General features: G+C 41.0%; 1 protein-coding gene across 1 annotated transcript in view; it reads right to left on the bottom strand.

The window, feature by feature from the left end:
- Positions 1–25,862, bottom strand: part of ASTN1 (astrotactin 1) — a 519,295-nt gene that overhangs the window by 145,061 nt on the left and 348,372 nt on the right. Inside the window, exons 5-10 of the mRNA XM_040408285.1 lie at positions 13,213–13,320; positions 9,137–9,286; positions 7,623–7,790; positions 6,035–6,119; positions 5,578–5,652; positions 243–380 (exon numbers count right to left, since the gene is read on the bottom strand). Of these exons, the coding sequence (XP_040264219.1) occupies positions 243–380; positions 5,578–5,652; positions 6,035–6,119; positions 7,623–7,790; positions 9,137–9,286; positions 13,213–13,320 (724 nt within the window). The remainder of the gene's footprint in view (positions 1–242; positions 381–5,577; positions 5,653–6,034; positions 6,120–7,622; positions 7,791–9,136; positions 9,287–13,212; positions 13,321–25,862) is intronic.

The raw sequence follows: 25,862 nt of genomic DNA, 5'->3' as shown, positions 1-25,862 counted from the left end.
AGGGAAGGATTGAGACAGAGGCAAAAAAAAAAAGTGAGAGATGTGTTGGTGAGGACATACAAATGCTGCCTCTGTAAGATAGTCACTGTTTATGAGAGCGAGCTGCAAAGCGTGCATTCAGTATATAGCCATTATTTAGCAGAACAACGTGTCCCTGCTACAAGCGGGCGCATTAATCAGAGTGCGGGGAGAGGTTCTGCTCAGTGACATTACATCTCCCCAGTGTAGCCCCACGCACTCACCTGACCTCAACAGCATCCTCCATAACGCTCATGTCTGTTTTACACTTGGCTGATGGATTAATGGCCAGTTCAGCAGGGGGTATGACAAAGCTCTTGCTGAGAGGAAGCCACATACCTTCTCCCAATGTATAAGTAAATCTGTGTGAAGAGAAAGGAATGTGTTCAAATTGTATACAGGAGGAGAAGAATTTATTGTAGCATTTAACACCTATCGGCTAATCAAAGGGTCTGCTCAAAAAATTATTTAAATGGGTTTTCTGGGGTTAAAGGAAATATGGAATCAGAAAATGTGATGTTATTTAAATCATGTTTTTATGTTTAATATACTGTATTTTTAAACAATTTAAAAATTATTTTTTATTTTAAAAATCATAAAATTCAGCTGTTTTTGCACTGGCCACTAAGCCTACTAATAGGCTCCACTTCTTGGTCTGTACTGAACGCTTTACTGCAGTTATCTGTCGGATCTATACACGGAGGATTCGAATGACAGATAAGACAAGATCCACCAATCACAATGGGTGACTGTCAAATCTTATCTATTCTTTCCTTGTACAATGACCTCTGCACAGAGCACGCCTAAAAAACTCTTCCATAGAAGTCAATGAGGTCCCCTCTCCTGACCATTCTGTCTATGGCCCAAGGGGCTGCCGTAAAGCCATATTCTTAATGCATTTTAAATGCTGTGAAAAACAGCTCAAACAAGATGGCGGCCACATAAACATGGTTCAGGAAATAGAATTGAAAAAAATCTGTCATCAGAAAATAAAAAGAGATTAGAAAAAAGGATATGTGTTACTAACGGGTTTGAACTGGCAGAAAAAAGATTTGGCGAGAAATTTCCTTTACATATCGATAAATTACCTTTATAATAGGTCACCAATATCAGATTAGTGGGAGTCCGACTCCCGGTGCCCCCATTTGTTTATGAAGATGCCAAAGCGCTTTGACTAGCGCTGTGGCCTCTTCACGGCAAACCAAACACAGCACCATACATTGTATAGTGGTTGTGTATGGTATTGCAGCTCATTCCCATTGACTTGAAAGGGACTGAATTGCAGAAAAGCCATGTGACCGATGGATATGACATCACAGAATGAGGAAGAGGTTGCAGCACTTGCATGAGTATCATGGTCCCTTCAAACAGCTGATCCAGAGTTGACCCCCACCAATGTGATATTGATCACCTGTCCAAAGGATAGGTAATCAATAATCAACTCCTGGAAAACCCCATATATAAATCCGTATATACGGTACCATACATCTGTAAATGAACTGCGGACTCACTATTCACGGATAACTATACAGGGATCATTTATACAAATGCAATACAGATCCATACTACAATATGTAGTGCAAATACATAATACTGTATTACAGGCCTCTAAATAGCTCTACTGTTTCTTTGTCATACCTCTATATGAAGGAAAGCATAGTAAGGCTCCACAGAAGTCTATGGAGACAAATTGCTACATGAATCTAAGGCTACCTTCACACGACCGTACTGTATGAATGAGTCCGCCTCCGTTCCGCAATTTTGCGGAACGAATGCGGGCCCATGCTGTCTGTATCCGTAGTTCCGTTCCGCGGCCACGCAAACAAGATAGAGCATGTCCTCTTCTTGTCCACAGTTATGGACAAGAATAGGCATTTTCTATGGTAGCGGAACGCATATGGGCCGGTATCCGTGTTTTGCAGATCTGAAATTTACAAAACACTACGGTCGTGTGAATGTAGCCTAATGGACAAAAAATGGTGACTTGTTCCATCAGATGCCTTAGTAAGGAGTTATTGTTCCCCACCGTATGGCAATTCTTGTAGGAGCTCCTTGTGTTGCCTTACATGCACATGGTTCTGATTTGCTAAATGACAAGTTTCACTCTTCTGCAAAATCAGCACTCATATACTGGCATAAAAAAAAAACACTGTCCTCCACCCATTATCTGTACTTACTTTGAGCAGTGGGTGTATGCAGTAGACCATAGACCTGTGTATAAACTGCATAATCTTGTGATACACAGACTCACATAGAAACCCCAATGCCCTTTATTACCACCAAAGTTTAGATTATTAAAACTATACTCCGTATAGACACTTTTTATGGTTCTGATTCAGCCACGTGACTGACCCCAGCTTCTGGGTACCAAGGAAGAGGGTGCCATCAACCCATTTTGCCTTAGGCAGCAAATTGAACCCTTGTATGAAATGCCGAGGCACCATTTCAAAGCAATACTTTAAAAGAGGAAAGCCTGTATAATGCAACATGCAAAGGACCATACTGTGCTTCTTTTCTTAAATTTTCACGTATTCTTTTTTAATTTTTTTTTACTCACAATCTCTTTTTTGTAAAAATCCCTTTAAAAAAAGCTGAAGGCAGATAAAACAGGATCCACCACTGACAATGGTTAATGCACACAGCTAACTTCATCCCCCTCCCTGCACAATGACCTCCGAATGAGTCTCAGAAAGTAAAGAGCAAATTGATTATTTCTTAAAGCGAACCTTTCACCTCATTTTCACTTTATAAACTAGCAACAGTACCTTATAGATTATCTTCAGTGTGTTCTTATACATGTTAGTGCCGCTTTCCTGCGCTGTTTATTCTTGAAAAAATCGTCTTATAAACTTCACATTCTGTGCTCCAACAGTCACGCAACAAGTCAAGGGGGTATCCCTTCCCTCACCTCTGGCTGTACCTCCCCTGCCCTAACCCCGCCTCTATGCTCTGTAATTGACAGCCTACTCAGTCGCCGGGACCGCGCTTGTGAATCCTGCGCATGCGCCGTCCTCCTCATTCGCCGCCCTTCTTTCTTGCAGACACAAGCGCGATCCTGTAACAGAATCGCGCATGCGCCGTACGCAATGCCTGCCTGTCTGCTCTCCCTCCCATCCGCGCGCCCCACGTGATCACTGTAGACTTGCCATCTACAGTAACGCCCATATAGGAAGTCCGCCTTCCACACCCCGCCCCCTTTCCTTCCCGATGCGCTCCACATTGGAACGCATCGGCACTACCTTCCCTGGTGCGCTCCACCCACCAGCTTACATGCTGGAACTAGCGCCTCCCAGTATACCCTGCCCTCTCATCAAACACGCCTCCTCTCCCTTGTCTGCCCAAACTCACCAGCACACAGCGGCCCCTCAAGAGTCCACACCTCCCCCTGCTTCAATCCACGGAACGCATAGTAACAATCCTATAATAGAGTTCTAATGCGTTCCACTGTGGAACGCATCACAGTCATTTCCTGTGGATTCACAAGCGCGGTCCCGGTGACTGAGTAGGCTGTCAATTACAGAGCACCCCCTTGACTTGTTGCGTGACTGTTGGAGCAGGAAATATGAACTTTATAAGACGATTTTTTCAAGAATAAACAGCGCAGGAAAGCGGCACTAACATGTATAAGAACACACTGAAGATAATCTATAAGGTAATGTTGCTAGTTTATAAAGTGAAAATGAGGTGAAAGGTTCGCTTTAATATCTAATGAATTTCCTAAAATATTTGACTTTTACATTTCATCCAGCAGGAGTCACTCAAAATGGTGACCACCATTTTTCACATAAGAAGACAGAGAAGAAGGCATTTGCCAATAGAGTTGAGCGAATCCAAACTGCAAAGTTCAGGTTCGTACCGAACTTTGCGAGTTCGGTTACCCGGACCCGAACTCTGACTTTTTCACTGAAGTTCAGGTTCGGTGTTCGGGTGATTTTATTATTTTCCGTTATAACATAGTTATAACGGAAAATAATAGCATTCTTAAAACAGAATGAAAAAAATTAAATGTCTATTGAGGGGTTAAAAATAGAAAATAAACTCACCTCATCCACTTAATCGCGCAGCCGGTATCTTCTTTTCTTCAGTACCTGCAAAAGGAGCTGCGGTGAATGAAGATAGAAGGACCTTCGTCACCACAGGTCCTTTTGCAGGTCCTGAAGAAAAGAAGATACCGGTTGTGCGATCAAGTGGATGAGGTGAGTTTATTTTTTTTTTAACCCCTCAATAGACATTTTATTTAGCATTCTGTTTTAAGAATGCTATTATTTTCCGTTATAACCATGTTAGTTCGGGTCCCCATTGACTTAAATGGGGTCCGGCTTCGGGGTGAAGTTCGGGTCAAGTTCAGGTCCCGAACCCGAACTTCCACGGGTTCGCTCAACCGTATTTGCCACCAAAAAAAGATCATTTTTGGACCTTTTTTAATAAAAAATAATAATCAGGCAGTGCAGTGTGTTATTAAACAGGCTGTTTGTTACCACCGGCTAACATCTGTTCACCCATAATGACATATGTCACTGTCACTTTGACATTATTATTGCTGTCATGGCATTAAAGAGCTTGAAAGGGGCTGGATACAATCCTCCTCAGAGTGTCACATATGACTTTTCAGAACCACTGGAGCACTTTCGATTAAGACCAAATTTACTTGGCCTGAATCAAATCTGATGGCTGATACGACTGAATCGGATCCAAAGTGAATTTTGGGAAATGTGGGTAAGTGAACATTTCCAAACTATAAGTTCCCGTGGTCCATGTGGTTGTTGTAAATCATATCTCTTAATGCTGTCAACATAGTCTACATCTATAATTTAAAAAAATGTACAAAACTATAAACGCAGATTAGAAAAAAGAAATATGTATCAATATCTTGTTTTAATTAGTAAAATATACTGATGGCACATTCTCTTCCTGTAGCAAGGCGAATACTCAGGGTAGAGATAAAAACTATAAAAAATAGAATATGTACTGCATTGTTCACATTGTTGTATTCAATCCACACAATGCTCAATTAGATTCAATGTTTTATATCATGATTTTACCGTACAAAAAAGTGACTGATTCTATCGAAGGAGAACATTTTAGAAAAAATACAGAAAAATTCTGTAAATTGAAAAGAAATTCTGAAATATCTTGTGACATGAAAGGATTCATTGGGGAGTACACTGGACCTTGAGGTCGTGACTATTAAGCTAGTCATTGGTGTCTGTCAGACTGTGGGACATTACAAATGAAGGTGATGGCCAAATATGACTGTGAGAGATGCTTCTCAGTTGAAAGTAGATACTGTCAAGGTCACAGGCTGAGGTTATAACCACAATGCCAACATATCACAGACATATAGCTGAAGATTAATGTACCATAAAGTAGAGTTGTTGCCCCTGTTGTCACTTTTTGGAGAAAAGCCATAAGATAGTAATGACTTGACTAGACCCAATGGGCAATGCCTCCTTGGACAGTTCTTTTCTGCATTATTTTTCATAAATATCTCCATCTTGGTTTACTTTACTTAAACATCTTCAATTAATCATTAACAAGACTTAAAATCTTATACCATACCTGAATATCTTGTCTGCTGGCTGCTCGCCTAGAACCAGATCAAATCCTCTCTGGAACATGGTGTATGGCCAGGGGCTACATGAAAAGACAATACATGTATAAGTAAGACAAAAATGTCCTATAATTGAAAATTAGCACCTATCCAGGATATAGGTAAGTGACTGATTGCTTAGGGTCCAACTGGCTGTCAGTAGATTTCTTCGTAAAATAGCACCACTATTAAGTGTGGACTGTGTCAGGTGGATGTTTGTCACCTATAGCAAATTTACATTATGTTCTGCTATTTTGAATGAATGAACCCTGGGCAAGGTCTAACACTTTGCTTACCCAGCCCCTTCTCTAGCTCTATACCAACTGAAATAGGCAAGAAAGAACCTAGGAAATTTGAATGGGGGGGGGGAGAGGTATCTACATGAGAAATATAAACATGGAGGGAATTTTGTTTTGCAGTACCTACCCTTGGTTAGTTCCCCATTCATTCCGTATACAGAGGTTCTTGTGCACTGGATCCCTCATATAACCTTCATGACATAAACACTCTCCTGAAAGCAGAAAGGAAAGCTCCGTCTCATGCATCTATCATGAGCTCTGCATCTCCTAGGAATATTTAGCCATTAACATCGCACTAACAGACTATAAGTGAATTTTCCAAGCATATTTTAAAACTAATGGATGGTTTTCTGGATATATATTTTTTAAATCACTCCAGGTATTTTACTTTCTGTCATGGCTCCTCGCATTCCTTCTTTGGTCTTTTAGCACAACAAGCAGCCTTGCTTGATTTTCTCAGTCAGACCATTTCTGGGACCAGAGAGGGAAGGCGGTGAGTGACTCAGAGCATCAAACATTTCACTGATAAGTTCAATGCTCTTCTGTGGGCATCTTTATCCATGCCTATCTAGAGAACACTGGAGCCATTCCACTGTTATCCTAATTCCACACTTAATATTATACTAATGGTAACATTTTTCTCTCATAGCAGTGGTAGACTCACAATAAATTGCCTATCCGTACGGGATTTTAATTTCTCTGTGCTCAATTCTACAGAAGGACAACATTTTGTATTTATTCTTTAATGGCGTAGTACTGCCAAAATGAACAAAAAAAACTATTTCTAAAGAAAAAAAAGATATATATATATATATTTTTTATAGCAGCAAGTGAAAAGAACATTTTATTTTGTTCACTGTGCATGCCAGAGCTAATATCCTGTGTGCTGACCAATGTTTTTTTTTTATTAAATCATTTTTATTCATTTACAAAAACACACATAGACAAGAAAATTACAAATAAAAAAAACTTAGATTTTTTTTTCAGCCTATTTCCCCCCCCTTTGCCTAAGCCCATCCCCACCCACCCCTGAGAGAAAGGGGGGTGGGAATTTTTAGCTCTCTATCTTACTATTCAACCAAAAATTCCATAATCTAAAAAAAAAAAGTCATTCATACCGCTATTATAGTTTATCCTCTCTATCTTAAGCATATTATCAACCAAACTCCTCCATTCTATTACAGAGGGTGGATCTTTATCTATCCATTTCTTCAATACAATAAGTCTTGCTTGAAACAGCAACCTACAAATTATCTGTTTATCCATTTTTGAAACCCGCAGATGAATCGTTTCCCCTAATACACAAGCCAATGGGTCATCCTTTATATGTACTCCTTTAATTTTTTTTAATAATAGACGCAATCTCCGACCAATATCTAAACAACTTGGGTCATCTCCATATTAAATGAAAAAGACCTGCGTGTTCCATACCACATCTGTGGCATTCATCCGTTGGTTTTAAACCCATACTTTTTCAATAATATTGAACTATTGAGTATACAACAAATTACACTTTCTGCCTGAAGTGTCCATTTAAGAAAGGTTTAAACATGTGGATAAGTTGCAAACAAAAAATGTTCCAGAACATTCTATTGTTTGATGTTCTGCTATATTGATTGGAATTAGGAAACATGAACATTATGTAATTTATTTGACCTGGATTAAGTTTTGTTCGTATAAAGCTCTGTACTAATGGCAAGTCAAAGATATGTTACCTGTCTCTGGGTCACATAAGTGCTCACAAGGGTCCAGAATTCTTTTGGCACAAAGGTCTAGGGCCCAGGGACCACTGGAGTTCATTTGTGAGAAGAGAACTACCTGTGCAGGGTTCAGCCAATCACTGGCATCTAACTGGCTGCCTTCCAGGAGGATAAAACGGCTTCCTAAATGTAACAGAAAAAATATAGGTTACATGCCATACTGCATATTACACTAGGGCTTGAGAAAGGCTCTATTGTTGAGCCGAAACTTCGCTTTCTTTCAACATGGGTGAATAAAAGTTTTTTGCTTTTTCACTATGGAGTGCTGCCCGTTTTTAATCTTTTGTATTGTGGGGCTGTGCTGGTCCCCTGTGTGGGCATTGCACCCGCTTTCTTGTGGGACGGTGCTGCCGCTTTTTTTAAAATATTTTTTGCATATTACACTATATATACTCACAATTATCACATGGAATGAATTGATACATGCAAAATATCAAGTTTTAAAATGTACTGTTTAGTCCTATAGAAACACTCCTTGTCTTGTTGGTAGTATAATTCTTCATCTGTCTTATTAGGCTACTTTCACACCAGCATTTTTGCTGGATCCTTCATGGATTAGCAAAAACGCTTCCGTCACGATAATACAACCGTCTGCATCCGTTATGAACCGATCCAGTAGTATTATCTTTAACATAGCCAAGACGGATCCGTCATGAACACCATTGAAAATCAATAGGGGACGGATCCGTTTTCTATTGTGTCAGAGAAAACGGATCAGTGTCCACTGACTTACATTGTTTGTTTGGACGGATCCATCTTGCTCCGCACCACATCTTGCTTGCAGTGTTATTCTGTCCACAATGAGGACGCAACCAAACGGAACGGCGTGCATTCCGTTTAGTTTAGTTCAGTTATTTTCCCCATTGACAATGAATGGGGACAAAACGGAATTGTTTTCCCCTGATATTGAGATCCTATTACGGATCTTAATAACGGAACGGGAAAGCGCAAATATGAAAGTAGCCTTAGTGGTACTGCAGTATATTTAGGGTTAAAGTAGATTGACCAAGTATTTTTTACACATTTACAAGATGGTGAAAGTGATTAGAATGTCATGAAATTACATCTTTGTTTGATAGAGGTCGAAAAATAATAAGAAATTTGACCCAACTTTTTGAAAAAATTCTGATTTGATAGATTCCTTTGGGTAGAAACTGGGAGAGTGAGATTTCCCAGACGTTTAAACCACTTTCGATTCAGGTAGAATTGATTTGTTCCGGAGTGGAATTTCTTGGCTGGTTCAGACAAATCGGACCGAAACGTATTGTCACTCATCTCAACTGAAAACAGATGAACTATAGATTGCCAGAATGAAGAGCAGCCACATAATGCTGTTTATGGTGGCCTTTATGGATTTCATTTTTACACCGACAGATATTTTTTGCAATTAGGGCTCTTTGTCATTTCCCTCGCCTTGTCAACACCCACTCAGCATTATAAAGATAATTTCCCTTGAAGAATATCCTCACCATCAGCGATAAGATGCTCTGGAACATGAAGTGTAATCCTAACAATCAAAGGACAACTGATATGTGAAGAACAAACCAAGCCGATAATACAGCTGGTGATACTGAGGAGGGTCAAAGTCATCTTGTTGACAGGACTGCGTGGTGATCCAACTGCTGAAATAAAGGGAAACATAGTATTAATAGGAGCATCTACCCAACAACTCAAACTATATGATATGTAACCTAGAAAGCTAAAATATGAAAGCTTAAAGAAGAAGCAACATCTTGTGGAAGTATGTGTATTAAGTACTGCACGACATGTACCCCCTTTTATTTTCCTTGCCTGTTCGGCACTTTGAAGGTCCGCAGTAAATAATACAGAAACTCACAGATTTTTTGGAATACCTTATCCTGGATGTTCATCTGCGAGGGCTGTTCTCCTGCGTCTTTCTGGCTTTTTCTTTTTTCTTTTCTTTTAAGTGCCGTTCGGGATGAGGAAAGGTGTAGGGGGCTGAACCCTAGTGGTTATTTGTGATTTTTTTATAAAATACAGAGCTTGCCCCGGCCGGTGGCACAGCGCATGGTTAAAAGGAGCCGCTTGTTCGCGCTCGCACGGAGCGCTGCGTGACGTCACGGCAGTAGCTACGGTGGACCAGGAGGACCAAAGTTAACCCAACGCGTTTCGATTAGTTGGCTAATCTTCGTCAGGTCCCTGCGGCTCCTTTTAACCACGAGCTGTGCCACCGGCCGGGGCAAGCTCTGTATTTTATAAAAAATCACAAATAACCACTAGGGTTTAGCCCCCTACACCTTTCCTCATCCCGAACAGCACTTAAAAGAAATGAAAAAAGAAAAAAGAAAAAGCCAGAAAGACGCAGGAGAACAGCCCTCGCAGATGAACATCCAGGATAAGGTATTCCAAAAAATCTGTGAGTTTCTGTATTATTTACTGCGGACCTTCAAAGTGCCGAACAGGCAAGGAAAATAAAAGGGGGTACATGTCGCGCAGTACCTAATACACATATTACATACATCATTTACTTGATTTTCAACGGTGGCGATACCGTTGCGGTACCGCTGCGCCAGTCTATTTTAGTGCAAGCACCGGTGTATCACTAGTGTTTTATCTTGTGGAAGTAAACAATGCAAGCTACTATTCACTGACTAGAAACCATGAAAAAATTATACAGAAAATATGTTGGAAAAACATATTTTTTACTCATTATTCATTTCTGTCTCAATCAATTGCTTCTCTAAAATCATCAAGATTCAGAGTTAAAAAGTTGGAACAAACTAAGTTGTATGGCTCCTTAAAGGGAAACTGTCACATTAAAACTTCAATTCGATCAGCAGGCAGTATGCTATGGAGCAGGAGGAGCTGAGCAGATTGATATCTGGTTTTGTGGGAAAATACTCAGTATAAGGCTATATGCACACGACTGTGGTGTGTTTTGCAGTCCGCAAATCGCGGATCCGCAAAACACGGATGGCGTTCGTGCGTGTTCTGCAATTTGCGGAACGGCACGGACAGCCTTTAATAAAACTGCCTATTCTTGTCCGCAAAGCGCGGACAAGAATAGGACATGTTATATTTTTTTTGCGGGGCCACGGAACGGAGCAACTCCGTGTGCTGTCCGCATCTTTTGCGGCCCCATTGAAGTGAATCGGTCCGCATCCGAGCCGCTAAAACTGCGGCTCGGATGCAGAGCAAAACAACGGCCAGAGCAAAACAACGGCCGTGTGCATAAGGCCTAACTAGTAGTCGTTGGTCCGTATCTGAGGTTTTTTTCTCTGATTTAAGTCCTCTTCTGTTGCGTTATTCCACAAAACGTATCCATATGATTTGCATATGCGATCCGTTTTTTGCGGATCGGAAACAGAAACAGTAACTTATTAATCACCAAACACATGAGCAATATAGGCTGTGCATAGCATTTCTACAGTATAGAAGAAATAAATACAGATGAAATAAGGATGACATACGCATGTGTTCCGTGTGCGTTCTGTAATTTTTGCGGACCCATTGACTTGAATGGGGCCTCGGACCGTGATTTGTGGCAATAAAAATGGCTTTATATGCAGCTCGAGTGCTCCAATATATTCACGATTGCGCTAATCGGCACAAATGATGCGAATATTTTGACACAATACGTGAAACTTCACATTTTAGCAGGTCTGCATGTATGTATGGACAGCAGAACCTATCACACTACCTAACACGCTGCACTGCAACAGCTCCACTATATCAGGATATAACCTACACCGACTATCTCCCACTAACTATCTGTATTATATATATAAAGTATCTAACTATCTATCTAATGTAGTGTGAAAAGCACAGAGCACAGCAATGTCACTGCTGTCTCTCTCAGAACTTTAAAGAACTGTAGAAAATGGCTGCTGGGGAGGTTCTTATGTAGTAAGGGGTAGGCAGCTTTCCTATTGGTTGCTAAGCTCAGACAAAGACATTGCAGCCTTCTCATTGGCCCACAAGCAAGAAGGGAGGTTACTGATGAAAAGAAAATCTAGAATATTCGAAATTCCGAATATATATTGCTATATTCTAAATATTTGCGAATTCTCGAAGTGCCGATATTCGCGATTAATAGTCACGATTTGAATATTCGCGCCCAACACTATTATTGTCTGCACGTCACTGATGTCCTCCTCAACGTTCTCTGGGTCAGGAGCCTGACCGCTTGCAAAACCAGCTCCCACGCCACTCTCCTCATCACTACTTGCCCGCCTACCAGAAGAAGCGGCAGATGTCTCCTCCACATCTTGGCTCGCCAGTAGCTTCTGACTGTCCTCCAGTAGCTCGTCCTCGCTGTTTAGTGGAGCTGAGCCCACAGCATGTAATACTTCTCTGGCTGAGGTAACAGAAAACTACAGAGGCAGGTTGAGGACAGGTGGGGGTACAGGGCCAGCCTCCGGGCCATGCCAACTAAGGGTTGTGTCTGACGAACCTACCGACTCTTGGCTGAGGGTGTCTGATGTCACTTGGGACGAAGTGTATGACCAAGTCAACCATTCAAGAACTTCTGGTTTGTCGGTCAAGACACAACCGCTAGATGACATCGGGCGCTCGGGCCTCTCGTTGCGACTCCTGCTGCCACGCCCTCCTACTCTGCTGCGACCTGTGCCTGTGCCAGAAACATTAAGGCCTCTGCCACTCCCCTGTGCATGACCTGGCACTTCTCTGTCTGACATACTGTTAGATCAAATAAATAAATAAAAAGGAAATTAAAACACCCCCAAAAAGGCTGCAATCTTGTCACTTCTCCACACAATGGCTAATAAGCCTTTTTTTTCCACTAATACATGCCAAAGAAGACTTTAGAACATATAACTGCACTGCTGAACGGCAAATAATATTTTTTTTTTGCCACTAATACACGCCAAAAAGCGTTGTAATTTGTGCACTTCACCACACAATGGCTAATAGTAATAAGCCCTTTTTTCCCACTAATGCAAGCCAAAAAATGCTTTAGAACATATAACTGCACCGCACAAGGACAAATAAGACGTAGAAATATTTCCTTGTAATAAACCCTGTTAATGGCTGTATCAAACAGCACTTGCACCCCAATAACAAGAACGGTTTGCTGGAATTACAGAGCTGTATATTGGCAATTTGGATCCCCAGTTAGTACAGCAAGGTGTAATAGGATTGTTCCTATTAGCCAGGCTGTGAACTCCCCTACTGAACCCTGTTCTGCTTCAATACTGTGGAATAATTCCTCCCTATCCTTTCCTTGAACTTCTATACAGCAAAATAAAAGTTTTGAAGTCTTTTCTACCACTGTCCCTAGTGTCTGACGTCTCTCCATGCACTAAGTACACTGGACAATGGCTGAATCCAAGATGGCTGAGGCTATTTATAGGGCTGTGACATCACAGGGCTGGTTGGCTGGCGGCTGATTGCATGGCATTGTGGATTATCCAGTGTCCCTTGCTCCATGTCCAAACACATGATTAGGAAAAAATGTGATTTGTTACCACGTGCGTGAGGAAATTCGGATTCGGTGGGAATCGATTTTTTTCCTGAAATTCGGATCAAATTCCACTTTGTCATATATAATCTATAAATCACTGACCTCGGCTGCGTCTCCGACTCCGAGAAGGGTCTGTATAGAAGGTTAGCTGAGTTTCACTATCCATCTCCCCTCCACAGTCTCCTTCGGGGTTCAGAAAGGCTGAGCCTGCTGCAAGATATAAGTCAATGTCTTTTGATAAGCAAAATGAATATAGGACAGCACAGGACGGGAGAGTGCAGGATCAATGAAATAATCTGATGAAATACAAAATAAACTCTCACAAACATATTCCACCGCTTGAGGGACTGGCAACAAATTGCAAAACGACATACTTCCAAAGTCTCTGGCCGTCAAGAGATTAACAGAAGCACAAAAGAATATGTCAAGAAATCTAAGTAGCTGGTAGCCTTTGCCTCTTCATTTGCTGTCCCCTGCTGAATCAGATTTTAAGAACAGTGGCAGGGGTCACTCTTGGATGGTGACCCACATGCGATTGGAGGATAGCCATTGGCTACCTGTTGGAATGTTAATACAGCAGAAATTGCTCTTATTAGCACATCCAGATTTTCCATCTTAATTATTCTCAATTCAAGGGCGACAGAAGGACAACACACCACAGCAGCAGCAATCACAGGACTGAATTACTGTCGCTTTGAAACTACAAAGAACCTTTTAATCTAGGGTAAATTATAGAGTGATTTAGCTAAACATGTATTGTTCCAGCATAAAGGCACATATTGCTAATGTCAGAGAGTGAGGAATGTTAATAATAATAATAATAATAATAATAATAATAATAACGGAACACAGCTCCATTTACTGTATTTTTCTTATGCAGTGCCTGGGAATAAAAATAGCTAAAGCAGATTTTGTACAATGGAGATGGTATCTGATTTTCAAAGATTTTGTGAAAGCCACAGTAGGATCTAGTCCATTGTATTGGGTCACTGGACCACCTTAGCTCCATGTTTTCTAGTATTTATTCTCATTTCTATATGATGAAATTAAGACGACTCGTTTGCCATCTCAGCCAGCCTGTCCAGCTTCAAAAACCTTGAGCAATCTCTGTTATTGCGAGATAGATGCTTAGATGAGCCTAATATACTGTATATTGGTTGTACCAAAGTAATAGCAGCTCTACGTTGTGACTCAAAGCGGGGGAGCTCGAACAAGATACTCCATTTAATATTGTCCATATGCCTCAACAACAAATATGGAAATCGGTTGTCTTAGGAAGTCAATCTTTTTGACTTTGAACCCACAGTGACCCACTGTTATTGCTGACATTAGCTTTTGGTGTTAGACATTTAAAGTATTATATGGGGACCTTCAAATGGATGTACAACTAAGTAAAGTAAAACTTTACTTTAGGTGACCAACCATACTTGCATTGAAAAGTGGTCTTCTAGGTCAGTGTTTCCCAACCAGTGTGCCTCCAGCTGTTGCAAAACTACACCTCCCAGCATGCCCGCACAGCCAAAGGCTGTCCGGGCATGCTAGGAGTTCTAGTTTTGCAACAGCTGGAGGCACACTAGTTGGGAAACACTGTTCTAGGTGGTGGTCTTCAGGGGCAGACTGGCCATAGACCCTACAGGGAAACTTCCCGGTGGGTCGATGTTCAGGGATCTGTCTGAGCCCTCTTCATGGCCATCAGCCAAGTAAGGAATTATCTGATGCTCCCCTTCGGATCTAAACTCTATTGCCATCCTGAGGTAACTGGAGTAGGAGGACAGAACATGGCAAATATCACGCACAAAGTGGTAGTTTTTGGGGAGGTATTTTGTGCTGCTGGGGAAAAATTTTGTGATGCACAGTGGTATTTGGCTCTGTGCAGCAATGTGGTATTTATGGCCTCAACTACTTGTGTTGGCCCTGCCTTTGGACCCAACAAAAAAATGGGGCAATTTTTAGTTTTTTCCTGGATGACTTTAAGTTCCTAATCCATCCCTAGTGGTCTTAACAAAGAAGGTCACAGGATATATAACATATAGTGGAACAGAACATCTGTCACTGAAATCTGGATAAAGGTGGTTTTCTCAAAAAGTTGATTTCTTGAGACATTTCATTGTATTGTATTAGTGGGATGGAAACTGGGATTATCAATTACGATAATCCATTTAGTTAAGCCATAAGGGAAAGACTGATGGGCACTTTTGCTCTCAGTTGATGTTATAAATGGAAGTCATAATGAAGATGTGAACAGTGTCTGAAGAAAACTATTGAATTTAGGTAGAATCTGTTATATTAAAATGTTGGAGTTTCTTAGATTCTGTTGACACTAGCATTATGGATTCTGTTCATAATGGAGCCATGACAGACCCCAACACATTTTGATGGATCCCATTGACCTGTAATAGGACCATCAAGGTTGTGTTGGAGCTGCAAACTACACCATTCTAGATGTTCACCAATATGGTACTCCTGGAGGAAAATGAATAACGCAAATTTGAACAAAGCCTTAGATGAGCAATTATTGTCCAGAGGATTTAATGTTCTAAAGAGAGTGGTTAAGTAAAAAGCCTGATAAGAAGAATATTGCATTAATGCAAGCACAAAATTATGCACAGGATATAGGGTGAGAAGTGATTTAGTAACGGTATAAGTTGACCATGGGTTTTTCAGCTGGACATGAGAGGATTTAATTAGATTTTTAATATGTCCACTAATATGCCAAGACATCAGACACTTCTTAGACACTAAACATTCAGGGGAGGGGGAGGTTGAAGATATTATGGTGTGGTCAATTGCTATAGAAAATCTGCAAGAAATATGGTGGGAAAATGATTAATTCAGTTTGGGCTAGAGATTTAATTTGAGATAATTGGAAGACATCCAGGAAGAGATGGATTTAAGGCAATTTGCAATAAAATAAGAAGATATGATGCAAGTGGAAATATACATTAATGTATCATCAGCATATAGATGGTGATTTAAACTGTACGAGTTGATTAGTTTGCCTAAGGAGTATATGGAGAGCAAGAGGGGGCCAAGGACATAACTTAGATATAATCTGAATGATAGATGTAGGGAGTAAAGAGAGATTTTATATTTGACAGAAAAAAGTAAAGGCAAAATAGACACGTTACAAAAGTGAAGCCACAAAGACCATATAAACCCCAAAAAGTGAGCATGGATGTGAATGAAAATTGAGCTTTTATCCGGGCTTTATAGGGCTCTGCATGTCATTTTAATTTTTACCTAGGCTGAAGCTGGTCTGTCCTGACCATGGCAGCATGACAACTGAGTACTGATGGCATAGGCCATATACATAGCAGGAAGCATAGGGAATGTTACAATGGCCACCTGCAGTGGTTTCGGCTTATGCCAGTGCTGCTCATAGATCATCTCATCATGACTATCACAAGCTTCATTTGAGACCTTGTATGAGAAAGAAAGGTGGTTCTCATTTAAGAAATTTTGGGGAGATGCTAAATTTTTGTTGGCGTTACATTGGAAATGTTCACTATATATATGTAAGAGAGTCCTGAAATCAGTGGTCAATGCCTGTGGAGTATAGAGACTGCTCTGATACCTATTGGAGTTGCATGAACATTGCAACTAGGTTTGAGCGAATGGGGTTCTGATTGCTCTATCCGAACCCAATTAGTTTGAAAACTTTGTTTACCATATCTCCTCCATAGTGTCCTAAAATGTATGGTCTCCCCAGAGGCCTGGAAAATCTTGCTGCTTTGTCTCGTGTCTATGATGTTACACTTTGGTAATGCACATACATTACTGTTCCAAAATATGAAGCTGAATTCAGCTTCATTAATGACATTTTGAAACAGTAATTTAAAAAATTTATGTGCGCATAACCGAAGTGTCACAGATGTGAGACGAAGCAAGTCTTGCGTCATTTGCAGCAAGATTTTACAGGCCTCAGTGGAGCCCATACATTTTAGTGCTCAAGCCTAATTGTGACCATCAAGCTCTGGGTGTAACCATCAAGTTTGTGCCCTCTGTGAGAGACAGTAATCATTACAAGATTGCATGTTCAATTACCCTAAGGAATTCCCCTAAGTTCCAGTGTAAAAAGTAAAAAAAAAAAAGTTTAAAAGAAAGCCATTAAAATATAAAAATTTCTAATCACTTCCCTTTCCCAATTTTACATATAAAAATAAATAAACAATAAAAAATTTTTAACATAGACATCACTGCATCCTAAAATGACCAAATTATTAAAATCAAAAAAATATTTTTCCTGTGCGGTGAATGCTGGAATTGAAAAAAAATCTAAATTTTTTGGTCACCTTGTCCCGCCCAAATGTTTTTTTAAAGTGATCAAGAAGTACCACATACCCCAAAATGGTATTAAAAACTGCAGTTTTGTGCAACCCACAAAACCATGGTGAAATTTTATATTTTATTTTTTTTTTTCAATTTCACCCCATAAAGAATTTTTTCCACTTTTTCCAACACAACATATGGTAACTTAAATGATACAATTAAAAATACCAATTTTCCACCCCTAAAAAATAGGCCCTTATATGGCTGTATGAAATGGAAAATTTAAACAGTTATGGTTTTCGGAATTGGACAAAAAATGTAAATGCAAAAAACGTAAATGGGTTCTGTCCTTACTGGGTTAAACTCCCAGAAAACCCCTTTATTTCAGATTGTAAGATTTAGATAAAGAGACAGTTAGTTTTATAGCTTTATCTGGGCATAACCTGCTTTACGAGCCATAATCTTGGACACCAAGTTGGACAACGTGCAAAATGGTTTTCAGCGTTATTAGCATCTGAATCGGATGCTGCATGAATTAGGTGTTATATACACTATAGGAAAAGACTGATACCATAATGTGATAATGATATAATGGTGAAAAGAATAGTTCCTACAATTATTACACCTCTAATTTATCTGTAGGTGTCAAAGCTTTTAGAACTAATCAGAAAAAAAGCATTCTGTCATTACCTAATAGCTATTACCGTATCTACTTATTAGTTTATTATATTTTCCAGTTTCTTCATTTATAAAGTGGGTTTTCTTTGTAGATAGCTTTGTGTGATTCTTCTACATCTTCAGAAAACTTTGTAGGACTCTCCCTCAAGTCCCCCTCTATGAATGGAGTAGTGGTTGAGCACAGCTCACCACCTCCAGTACCTGCGATCGGTGGGAGATACACATATATCCTGTCTGGATGAGTTGCAACAATGTATCAGTGAAGGTAAAATGTATCAGCCTAGCTGTTTAGCTCACAGAGCTAGTAAATTATTAACATTGAGAATAATGAAAGGGCATCTGTCAGCAGATTTGTACCTATGAAACTGTCTGACCTGTGACATTTGCATATATAAAAACTTAATTTTTCTCAGCAATGCGGGCAAAAATGATCATGGGACCAACACAGATGCCTTCAGCTGCCAAGTGCACATGTAACAGGTCAGTCAGTTTAATAGGGACAAATCTGCTGACAGATGCCCTTTAAAGTGCATGTCCAGTCTTGAGTTCAAAAATGATATCGAAGTGAAAACCCATAGGTAATGTATATTTGACATTTATTTTTCTCATTCCTTGCTGTTTGTCTGCTTTTTAGCTGAGGTCCATTAGAGCTGTGATCTGTGACTACAGTTTAGCTACAGTGGCCTACGGGGAGCGTCATGTGGTCTGAGACACACCTCCTGCCTCCTCATTGGTTCAAGCTACTGTTCTATACTTCCCTCCCTGCTGCTTCGCCTCTTCTGATTGGCTGCTGTGTATAAACACAAGCCCATCAAAGGCTCAACAAAAAACTCAGAGCATGGAGGCATGATTTTTTATTACAGCAAAGTCAGAATATATATTATGATTAGAGATGAGCGAAGTTATGAAAAATTCGATTCGGCTGCTTCACTGAATTCCACAAAGAAATTTGATTTGTGATTAATTACTTCGTTACATTTCTTTGCATGTAGGAGGTGCAATGATGGGGAACGGCAATCACACCGCCCCCCTCATTGAACCCCTCGTTTATCGCTGATCGCGGCACATGAGGCTACCCTTTAGGCCTTTCAGGGGTTAATCAGAGTGAAAAAAAAAAAAACTAAAACTCACCTTATCCATTTGCTCGCATAGAGACCGGCGTGGTCATCTTGATTGAAGACGCCGCACAAAATCTCGCACGGTGACGTGATGACGTCATCACGCTGGCCAGTGCACCGGTGTGATGATGTCATACGTCACCCCGCACAAGATTTTGCACAATATCTTCAATCTTCGCACGCAAGTGGATGAGCTGAGTATGTCATTTTTAGTTTTTTAACCGCCATTTCACAGAAAATTGATTCGTTACCACGAAGCACAAAGAAAATTCGGCTTTGCGGCAAATCTAATTTTTCTTGAAATTCAGATCGAAGTTAATTTGTTAGACTTTGAGTCAGTAATGACTAATTATGATTATAAATTGCTGTGAGGAAACGAAGAATATCAAATATCAGCCACACATATAATCAAGGAAATCAGGAAGTAAGGGCAATTCTGGAAAATGTACATTACACCCTTTATTAGTGTACGCATTTGTACTAACCGTGCCATTTATTTGACTGCCTTTGTCACAATGTCACTACAAAATGATGCATTTGCAAGAGCAGGTCATAGATAAAAAGTATAGTATTCACACCCTTTAGGTAGAATTTTCATTTGCTGCAAAACTACTTGAAATCTGAGGACTAGTTCCAAAAATTGCTCTTGTCCCAGTGCTGAGAACAGCAATGTTTTACTCATCAATTACAGCACTTAAATATAAGTGTTTGGTGACAGAAGGTTAATAACCCTTTTATAATAAGATATAGCTGTGTGGCATAGGGATAATTCTACCCTTACACAATTGATTCATTTACATTTAAAAAGCTAATGATGCTGCTTATTGCCAATTGATATATGAGACATGCAAGGGGAAAAAAAAACTATATACTATGAAACTTATTATTATGAAAATATCTTTTCTGTAGATGACATTCAAAACTCCTGAGCGAAAATAACCTTCAATAGCTAATAATGGTAGAGACAACTTGAAGAGCCCAGTGATCCTTCCTTTTCAGAAAATAAAGTATAACTATATAGGACTTAAAGGGTTATTCTTACTAGAGATAAGCAAAACTTGAAAATGAACGGAGGATCCAGGGCATGAGTAAGGATCAGCATTAGGAGATCCGAAACGCGTAGACCTGGTTGCTATGTTGGATTTTTAATTTTATATTAGTTTTTTTGGAATAAAGAACGTCACTTTTTGGAAGCTGGATCCTCCGTTCATTTTTAAGTTTCACTATTGTGCGCTTGGTTCCCAGCGCAGTCCGTGCCTTCATTACTAGTGATATCGGGTGGGCGCAGCCTCTGACTTTCTCTGTTGTGTTTTTAGAGATGAGCAAAGTTTTGGAAAAATTTGATTCGGCTGCTTCGCTGCCTTTTTGTAAGTAGCTGGTGCAATGACAGGGAGCTGCGATTAGCGCTGCCCCTTGTCATTGTACCGCTCGGATGACACGTTCAACCATGACAGCGGCATCTGAGTGCATAAAAAAAAGAAATCATATTTACTGCCTTTATTGGCTCGCGACAGGCCAGCCGCCGCCATCTTGCTTGAAGATCTGGCATGAAATCTCGTGCGGCTCGAGATGACGTTGTCACGTCGGTCGGTGTGGTGACCTCATACATCACTACGCACAGGATTTTGGCCGAGCTCTTCAATCAAGATGGCTGCGGCCAGCCGTCACAAGCAAATGGAGGAGGTATGTATGATTTTTTGTTTTTGTTTTTTTACACTATTTCAGGTTATATAGATTTGCTACCACAAAGCACGAGGAAATTCGCCTTCACGGCAAATCAAATTTATCCTGAAATTCAGATCGAATTCCACTTTGTTGGATTTGATTCGCTCAACTCTAATTCCTACCTTACATATTTGTGGCATATCTTCAGGATCTTCCGACCATTGTTCTACCTGGTGAAGCAGCATGCTGGCCACCACATAGAGTATCAATATCTCTATATAATTCTATAGAAGCCGCAGGAACGGGTAAGCATAAGTCCCATAGAAGTGAATTTAGAAAGATGCACATATGTAAGGTTTTGAAAAAATTTTATTTGGTAACTTCGTCGTAGTTCGCCAAGAATATTTGATTCGTTTAAATAATTTGTCACAAATTGCTAAGAACCAGCTATACCCAGGCCACTCTGTTTAAACATATTCTTCTCAGTGGGAAGGCTTGAAAGTTAAGCCTTTCTCGACTGGCATTTTAAAATGGGGCCCGCTGGTGCGTGCAGTGGGCGTATTGGCCGCCGGGTGTCTGCTGTTTTAAAGAGCAGACACCTAGCACTAATGTCTGTCACCGGCAGTAATGCCGGTCGCAGACTTTTAACTCTTCAGATGCAGTGGTGACCTGGCTCCCCCTGATGGGGATCAGGGGGGCCGTAGCGTGTATGCAGCAGCCCCTGTCCTCCTTTGTGATGGTACCAGAGATGGTACACAGCATTGAGGTGGGAAAATCTTCCTCAAAGCAATAAAATTGAGGGATCGACAAGAGGGATGACCATAATCCCATGTCGATTCCCTCCATAAGATCTGGGAACCTAGTAGCATTTTGCTTTTAAAATTTTTAGGGTTAAGACAAGATAGCTGAACGGCTCAGCAAGAAATCAGAATGCTTTCTATTACAGCCTCCTCACTTGGTGGGGTAGGGTTTGAGGAACCGCCATTAGGATAGGGGTGGGTCCAGAGGTGAGACCAGAATCTAAGAGAATATTATGGTACACCCTCTGAAAATGTCCTAACTGTCTAAGGCTACTTTCACACTAGCGTTCGGGGCTCCGCTTGTGAGTTCCGTTTGAAGGGGCTCACAAGCGGCCCCGAACGGATCCGTCCAGCCCTAATGCTTTCTGAATGGATGCGGATCCGCTCAGAATGCATCAGTTTGGCTCCGTTTGTCCTCCGCTCCGCTCAGCAGGCGGACACCTGAACGCAGCTTGCAGCGTTCAGGTGTCCGCCTGGCCGTGCGGAGGCAAACGGATCCGTCCAGACTTACAATGTAAGTCAATGGGGACGGATCCGTTTGAAGTTGACACAGTATGGCTCAATTTTCAAACGGATCCGTCTCCCATTGACTTTCAATGTAAAGTCAAAACGGATCTAAGCGTTTGCATTATAGGTGCGGATCCGTCTGGGCACATACCAGACGGATCCGACCTAAACGCAGGTGTGAAAGTAGCCTAAAATGGGCATGAGCCTTTCCTCATGGTGTTTGATGTTAGTGCTGACAGAATTTTTGCATAACATCAAACATCAAAAATCTGTTTAGGAAGCTTATGTAGCCAAAGCCAAAAGCAGCTACAATGACTACCTCTCTTTCGATTAACCTGCAGCCAATGCCTGACATAGACAATTCCAAGAAGAACAAAAGCTGTTTTTGTAGTATCACCTGTTGAGCAGTTACCCTATAAGTCAAAGTCTGGCTCTTGAAACAGGTCTTGGGGTTGAAACCAAAACTAACTATTTCATAAGACAGCCATGTGCAGAGAGCTGCTTCTACATTTTTGTCTCTCATTAGTGCAGAGTAGGCTGCTGGTTGCCTATATGAGATGTATTTGATATAGGTCTATGAAGGAATAACTTTTTTCCTTGTAGAGACCACCTAGTTGGTGTAGTGGGTCTTCAAGTCCAGCAATGCTCCCAGTAAAGTAAGGAAATTGGCTCTTATCCAGAAGGAGAAAAGCTGGATTTTTTATTGACTCCTGAATTAGAGCTTATTGTCCTCCTGGTAAGAGTTTATTGCAATCCCAGGTACTATTGCTGGGCCTATAAGACTCCCAATGCCAAATTGGTGGTCTCCACAAGAAGAAATGTTATTGTTTTACCCTGTATCAAAGGCCTCTCACACAGCCAACCAGTAGGCTGTGCTCCATTGACAATGACCAAATAAATACCCTGAAACAGCACTTGGTGTTGGGTAGTCTTCCAACAACAATATCGTCTGAAGTAAAATGCTCCTTTTCGCTTTTCTATATATATGTATTGCATATTTAAAGAGGTATTCGGGGACATTAATATTGATTGATCATGGTTTAAAACCCATAGTCCCACTGATCAGCTAGTCACAGTGCAGGAACTACACAGATCTATCCACTGAGTAGTGGTTCCAACACCAGAGCTACTCGGGAAAAGCTGATTGATGAGGTATCAGAGAGTAGGCCAACAAAAGAAAAATCCTGACATACCCCTTTAAAAAGTTGATGTCCTTAAAGGAGTTATTCGGCAAATTATATTGATGACCTATCCATTGCTCCCCCCCACCCCGCCGATTAGCAGGTTTGGGAAGCTGAAGCACTCATCGGACCACTAGTAAGCACAGTGGCCTCCTGGGTGTTTACCAAGCACAGTTCCATATATCGTATATTAGCTATGCTTGGTATTGCAGCTCTGCCCCATCGACTGATCCATGTGACCAATGTATGATGATGTCACATGGCCTAGGAAGAGGCTGCCGTGCTCACAGAGAACCCGGTCTCTTATAACTGCTGATCAAGGTGGGTCCTCGGAGGTGGACTCCCAACAATCTTATATTGATGACCAATTCTGAGGATATCCTGTTAAATAGCCATTTGATAACCAGAAAATCAAGTACCATAAATGTAATATGCCACAAAGCACACATTATTTAGGTATATAGTTCTTGAATGTAGTCAGTAGCAAATCTCCAGGTATTTAGTCTACTTTTTAAATAATTGGAGATATTTTGCCTGGTTTGAATCTTGGTGAAGAAAGAGAAAGTGACATCGCTGCACTCCCTCTAAATTCGATAAAAGAAAGTTAGAAACAAGGAGACCACCCAGTGCACAGCTACCCCTGCTGAGACTTGATAGAAGAAAGCAAAGTCCTCAGGCTTGACTTGTAGAATTCATAACAAATTGAGCCTTAGGATTCTGCTCCAGTTTCCAACTCTGCGCTGAATGGTATGTGACTATTTGAAAAAAAAAAAAGACATCAAACTAGCTGGAGCGTGTTTTGTTAGGTTTTCCATGCGCTGGATCATAATTCACAAATAAAATATTTAAGTGGATTTGACTAGGCCCGAAGCTTACTTTTATTACTGGTGGTGACCTCCCCGGTTGCCTGTGGATACTCAGTTTGAGGGATAGAAGAAATGGCAGCTGGAATGTTTATAAGATCACACAACCTGAGCATTTCAGGAGATTGATTCTCCGACTTTGAAGGAGGCAACAACTTTTCTACTTGTATAATAAACTTAGAGCTCATGCACACAAACGTATTTTCTTTCTGCTTCTGTGTGCATCCCGTTTCCATATTTCCGTATTTCCGTTCTGCAAAAAAGTAGTGCATGTCCTATTATTATCCGCAAATCACGGTCCGAGGCCCCATTCAAGCCAATGGGAACGCACACGGAACACATTTGTATGTCATCCCTGTTTCATCCGTATTTTGCGGATCCATACTGTAGAAATGCTATGCCCAGCCTCTAATGCTGATGTGTTTGATGATTAATAAGTTGCTGTTTCTGATCTGCAAAAAACGGATTGCATACGGAAACCATACGGATACGTTTTGTGGAATAACTTAAAGGGCTTCTGTCAGCCCACTAAACCGTTTTAGTCTTTTTTGCTTAATAATAACCCCTACACTGCGATTTATCCATACATAAGTAAAATAATAATTTTGGTTCAGTAGAATTTGCTAAAACCCTATTTTTATAATATGTAAATTACCTTGCTACCAGCAAGTAGGGCGGCTACTTGCTGGTAGCAGCCGCATCCTCCGATGGTAATGACGCCCCCTCTGCTTGTTGATTGACAGGGCCAGGGGACGGGATCTTTCTCCGCTGGCCCTGCCTGTTTTTATTCAATATCTGGCGCCTGCGCCGCGGGCGTACCTATCTTCAATCGGCGCAGGCGCACTGAGAGGCGGCCACTTACTCGGCCGCTTCATCCTCAATGCGCCTGCGCCGGGTGTAGATGTGACGTCATCGGCGCAGGCGCATTGAGGATGAAGCGGCCGAGTGAGTGGCCGCGTCTTAGTGCGCCTGCGCCGATAGAAGATAGGTAAGGCCGCGGCGCAGGCGCCAGATATTGAATGAAAACAGGCAGGGCCAGCGGAGAAAGATCCCGTCCGCTGGCCCTGTCAATCAACAAGCAGAGGGGGCGTCATTACCATCGGAGGATGCGGCTGCTACCAGCAAGTAGCCGCCCTACTTGCTGGTAGCAAGGTAATTTACATATTATAAAAATAGGGTTTTAGCAAATTCTACTGAACCAAAATTATTATTTTACTTATATATGGATAAATCGCAGTGTAGGGGTTATTATTAAGCAAAAAAAAAAAAAACGGTTTAGTGGGCTGACAGAAGCCCTTTAACTCAGAGGAAAAAAAAACCTCAGATACGGAACAACGGATCTGTGAAAAACGGACCGCAAAGCAACAACGGTCGTGTGCATGTGCCCTTAGTGAGAAAAAGAGCAGGTGTAGACAAAGGCTCATGTTCAATGGAACAAAATAGGTCTGCCTGGGCCCTTCCCTCACCCTCTGCCACTTGCCACCAAAATAACACCCTGTTTACATTTTAATTTAAACACTTTATAACCAAGCAATTTTCATTATTTTTTTTATTGTTTATTCCCTGCCTTCCTGTAGCCATACATTTTCCCTTCACATAGCTGTATGAGAGTTTATTTCTTGAGGGACATGTTGTACTTTTGAATGGCACCATTTTATATTGCTTTCAAAG

Source organism: Bufo bufo, chromosome 9 (assembly GCF_905171765.1).
Source record: "Bufo bufo chromosome 9, aBufBuf1.1, whole genome shotgun sequence".
Classification (NCBI taxonomy): domain Eukaryota; kingdom Metazoa; phylum Chordata; class Amphibia; order Anura; family Bufonidae; genus Bufo; species Bufo bufo.
This window is presented reverse-complemented; position numbering and strand designations above follow the sequence as displayed.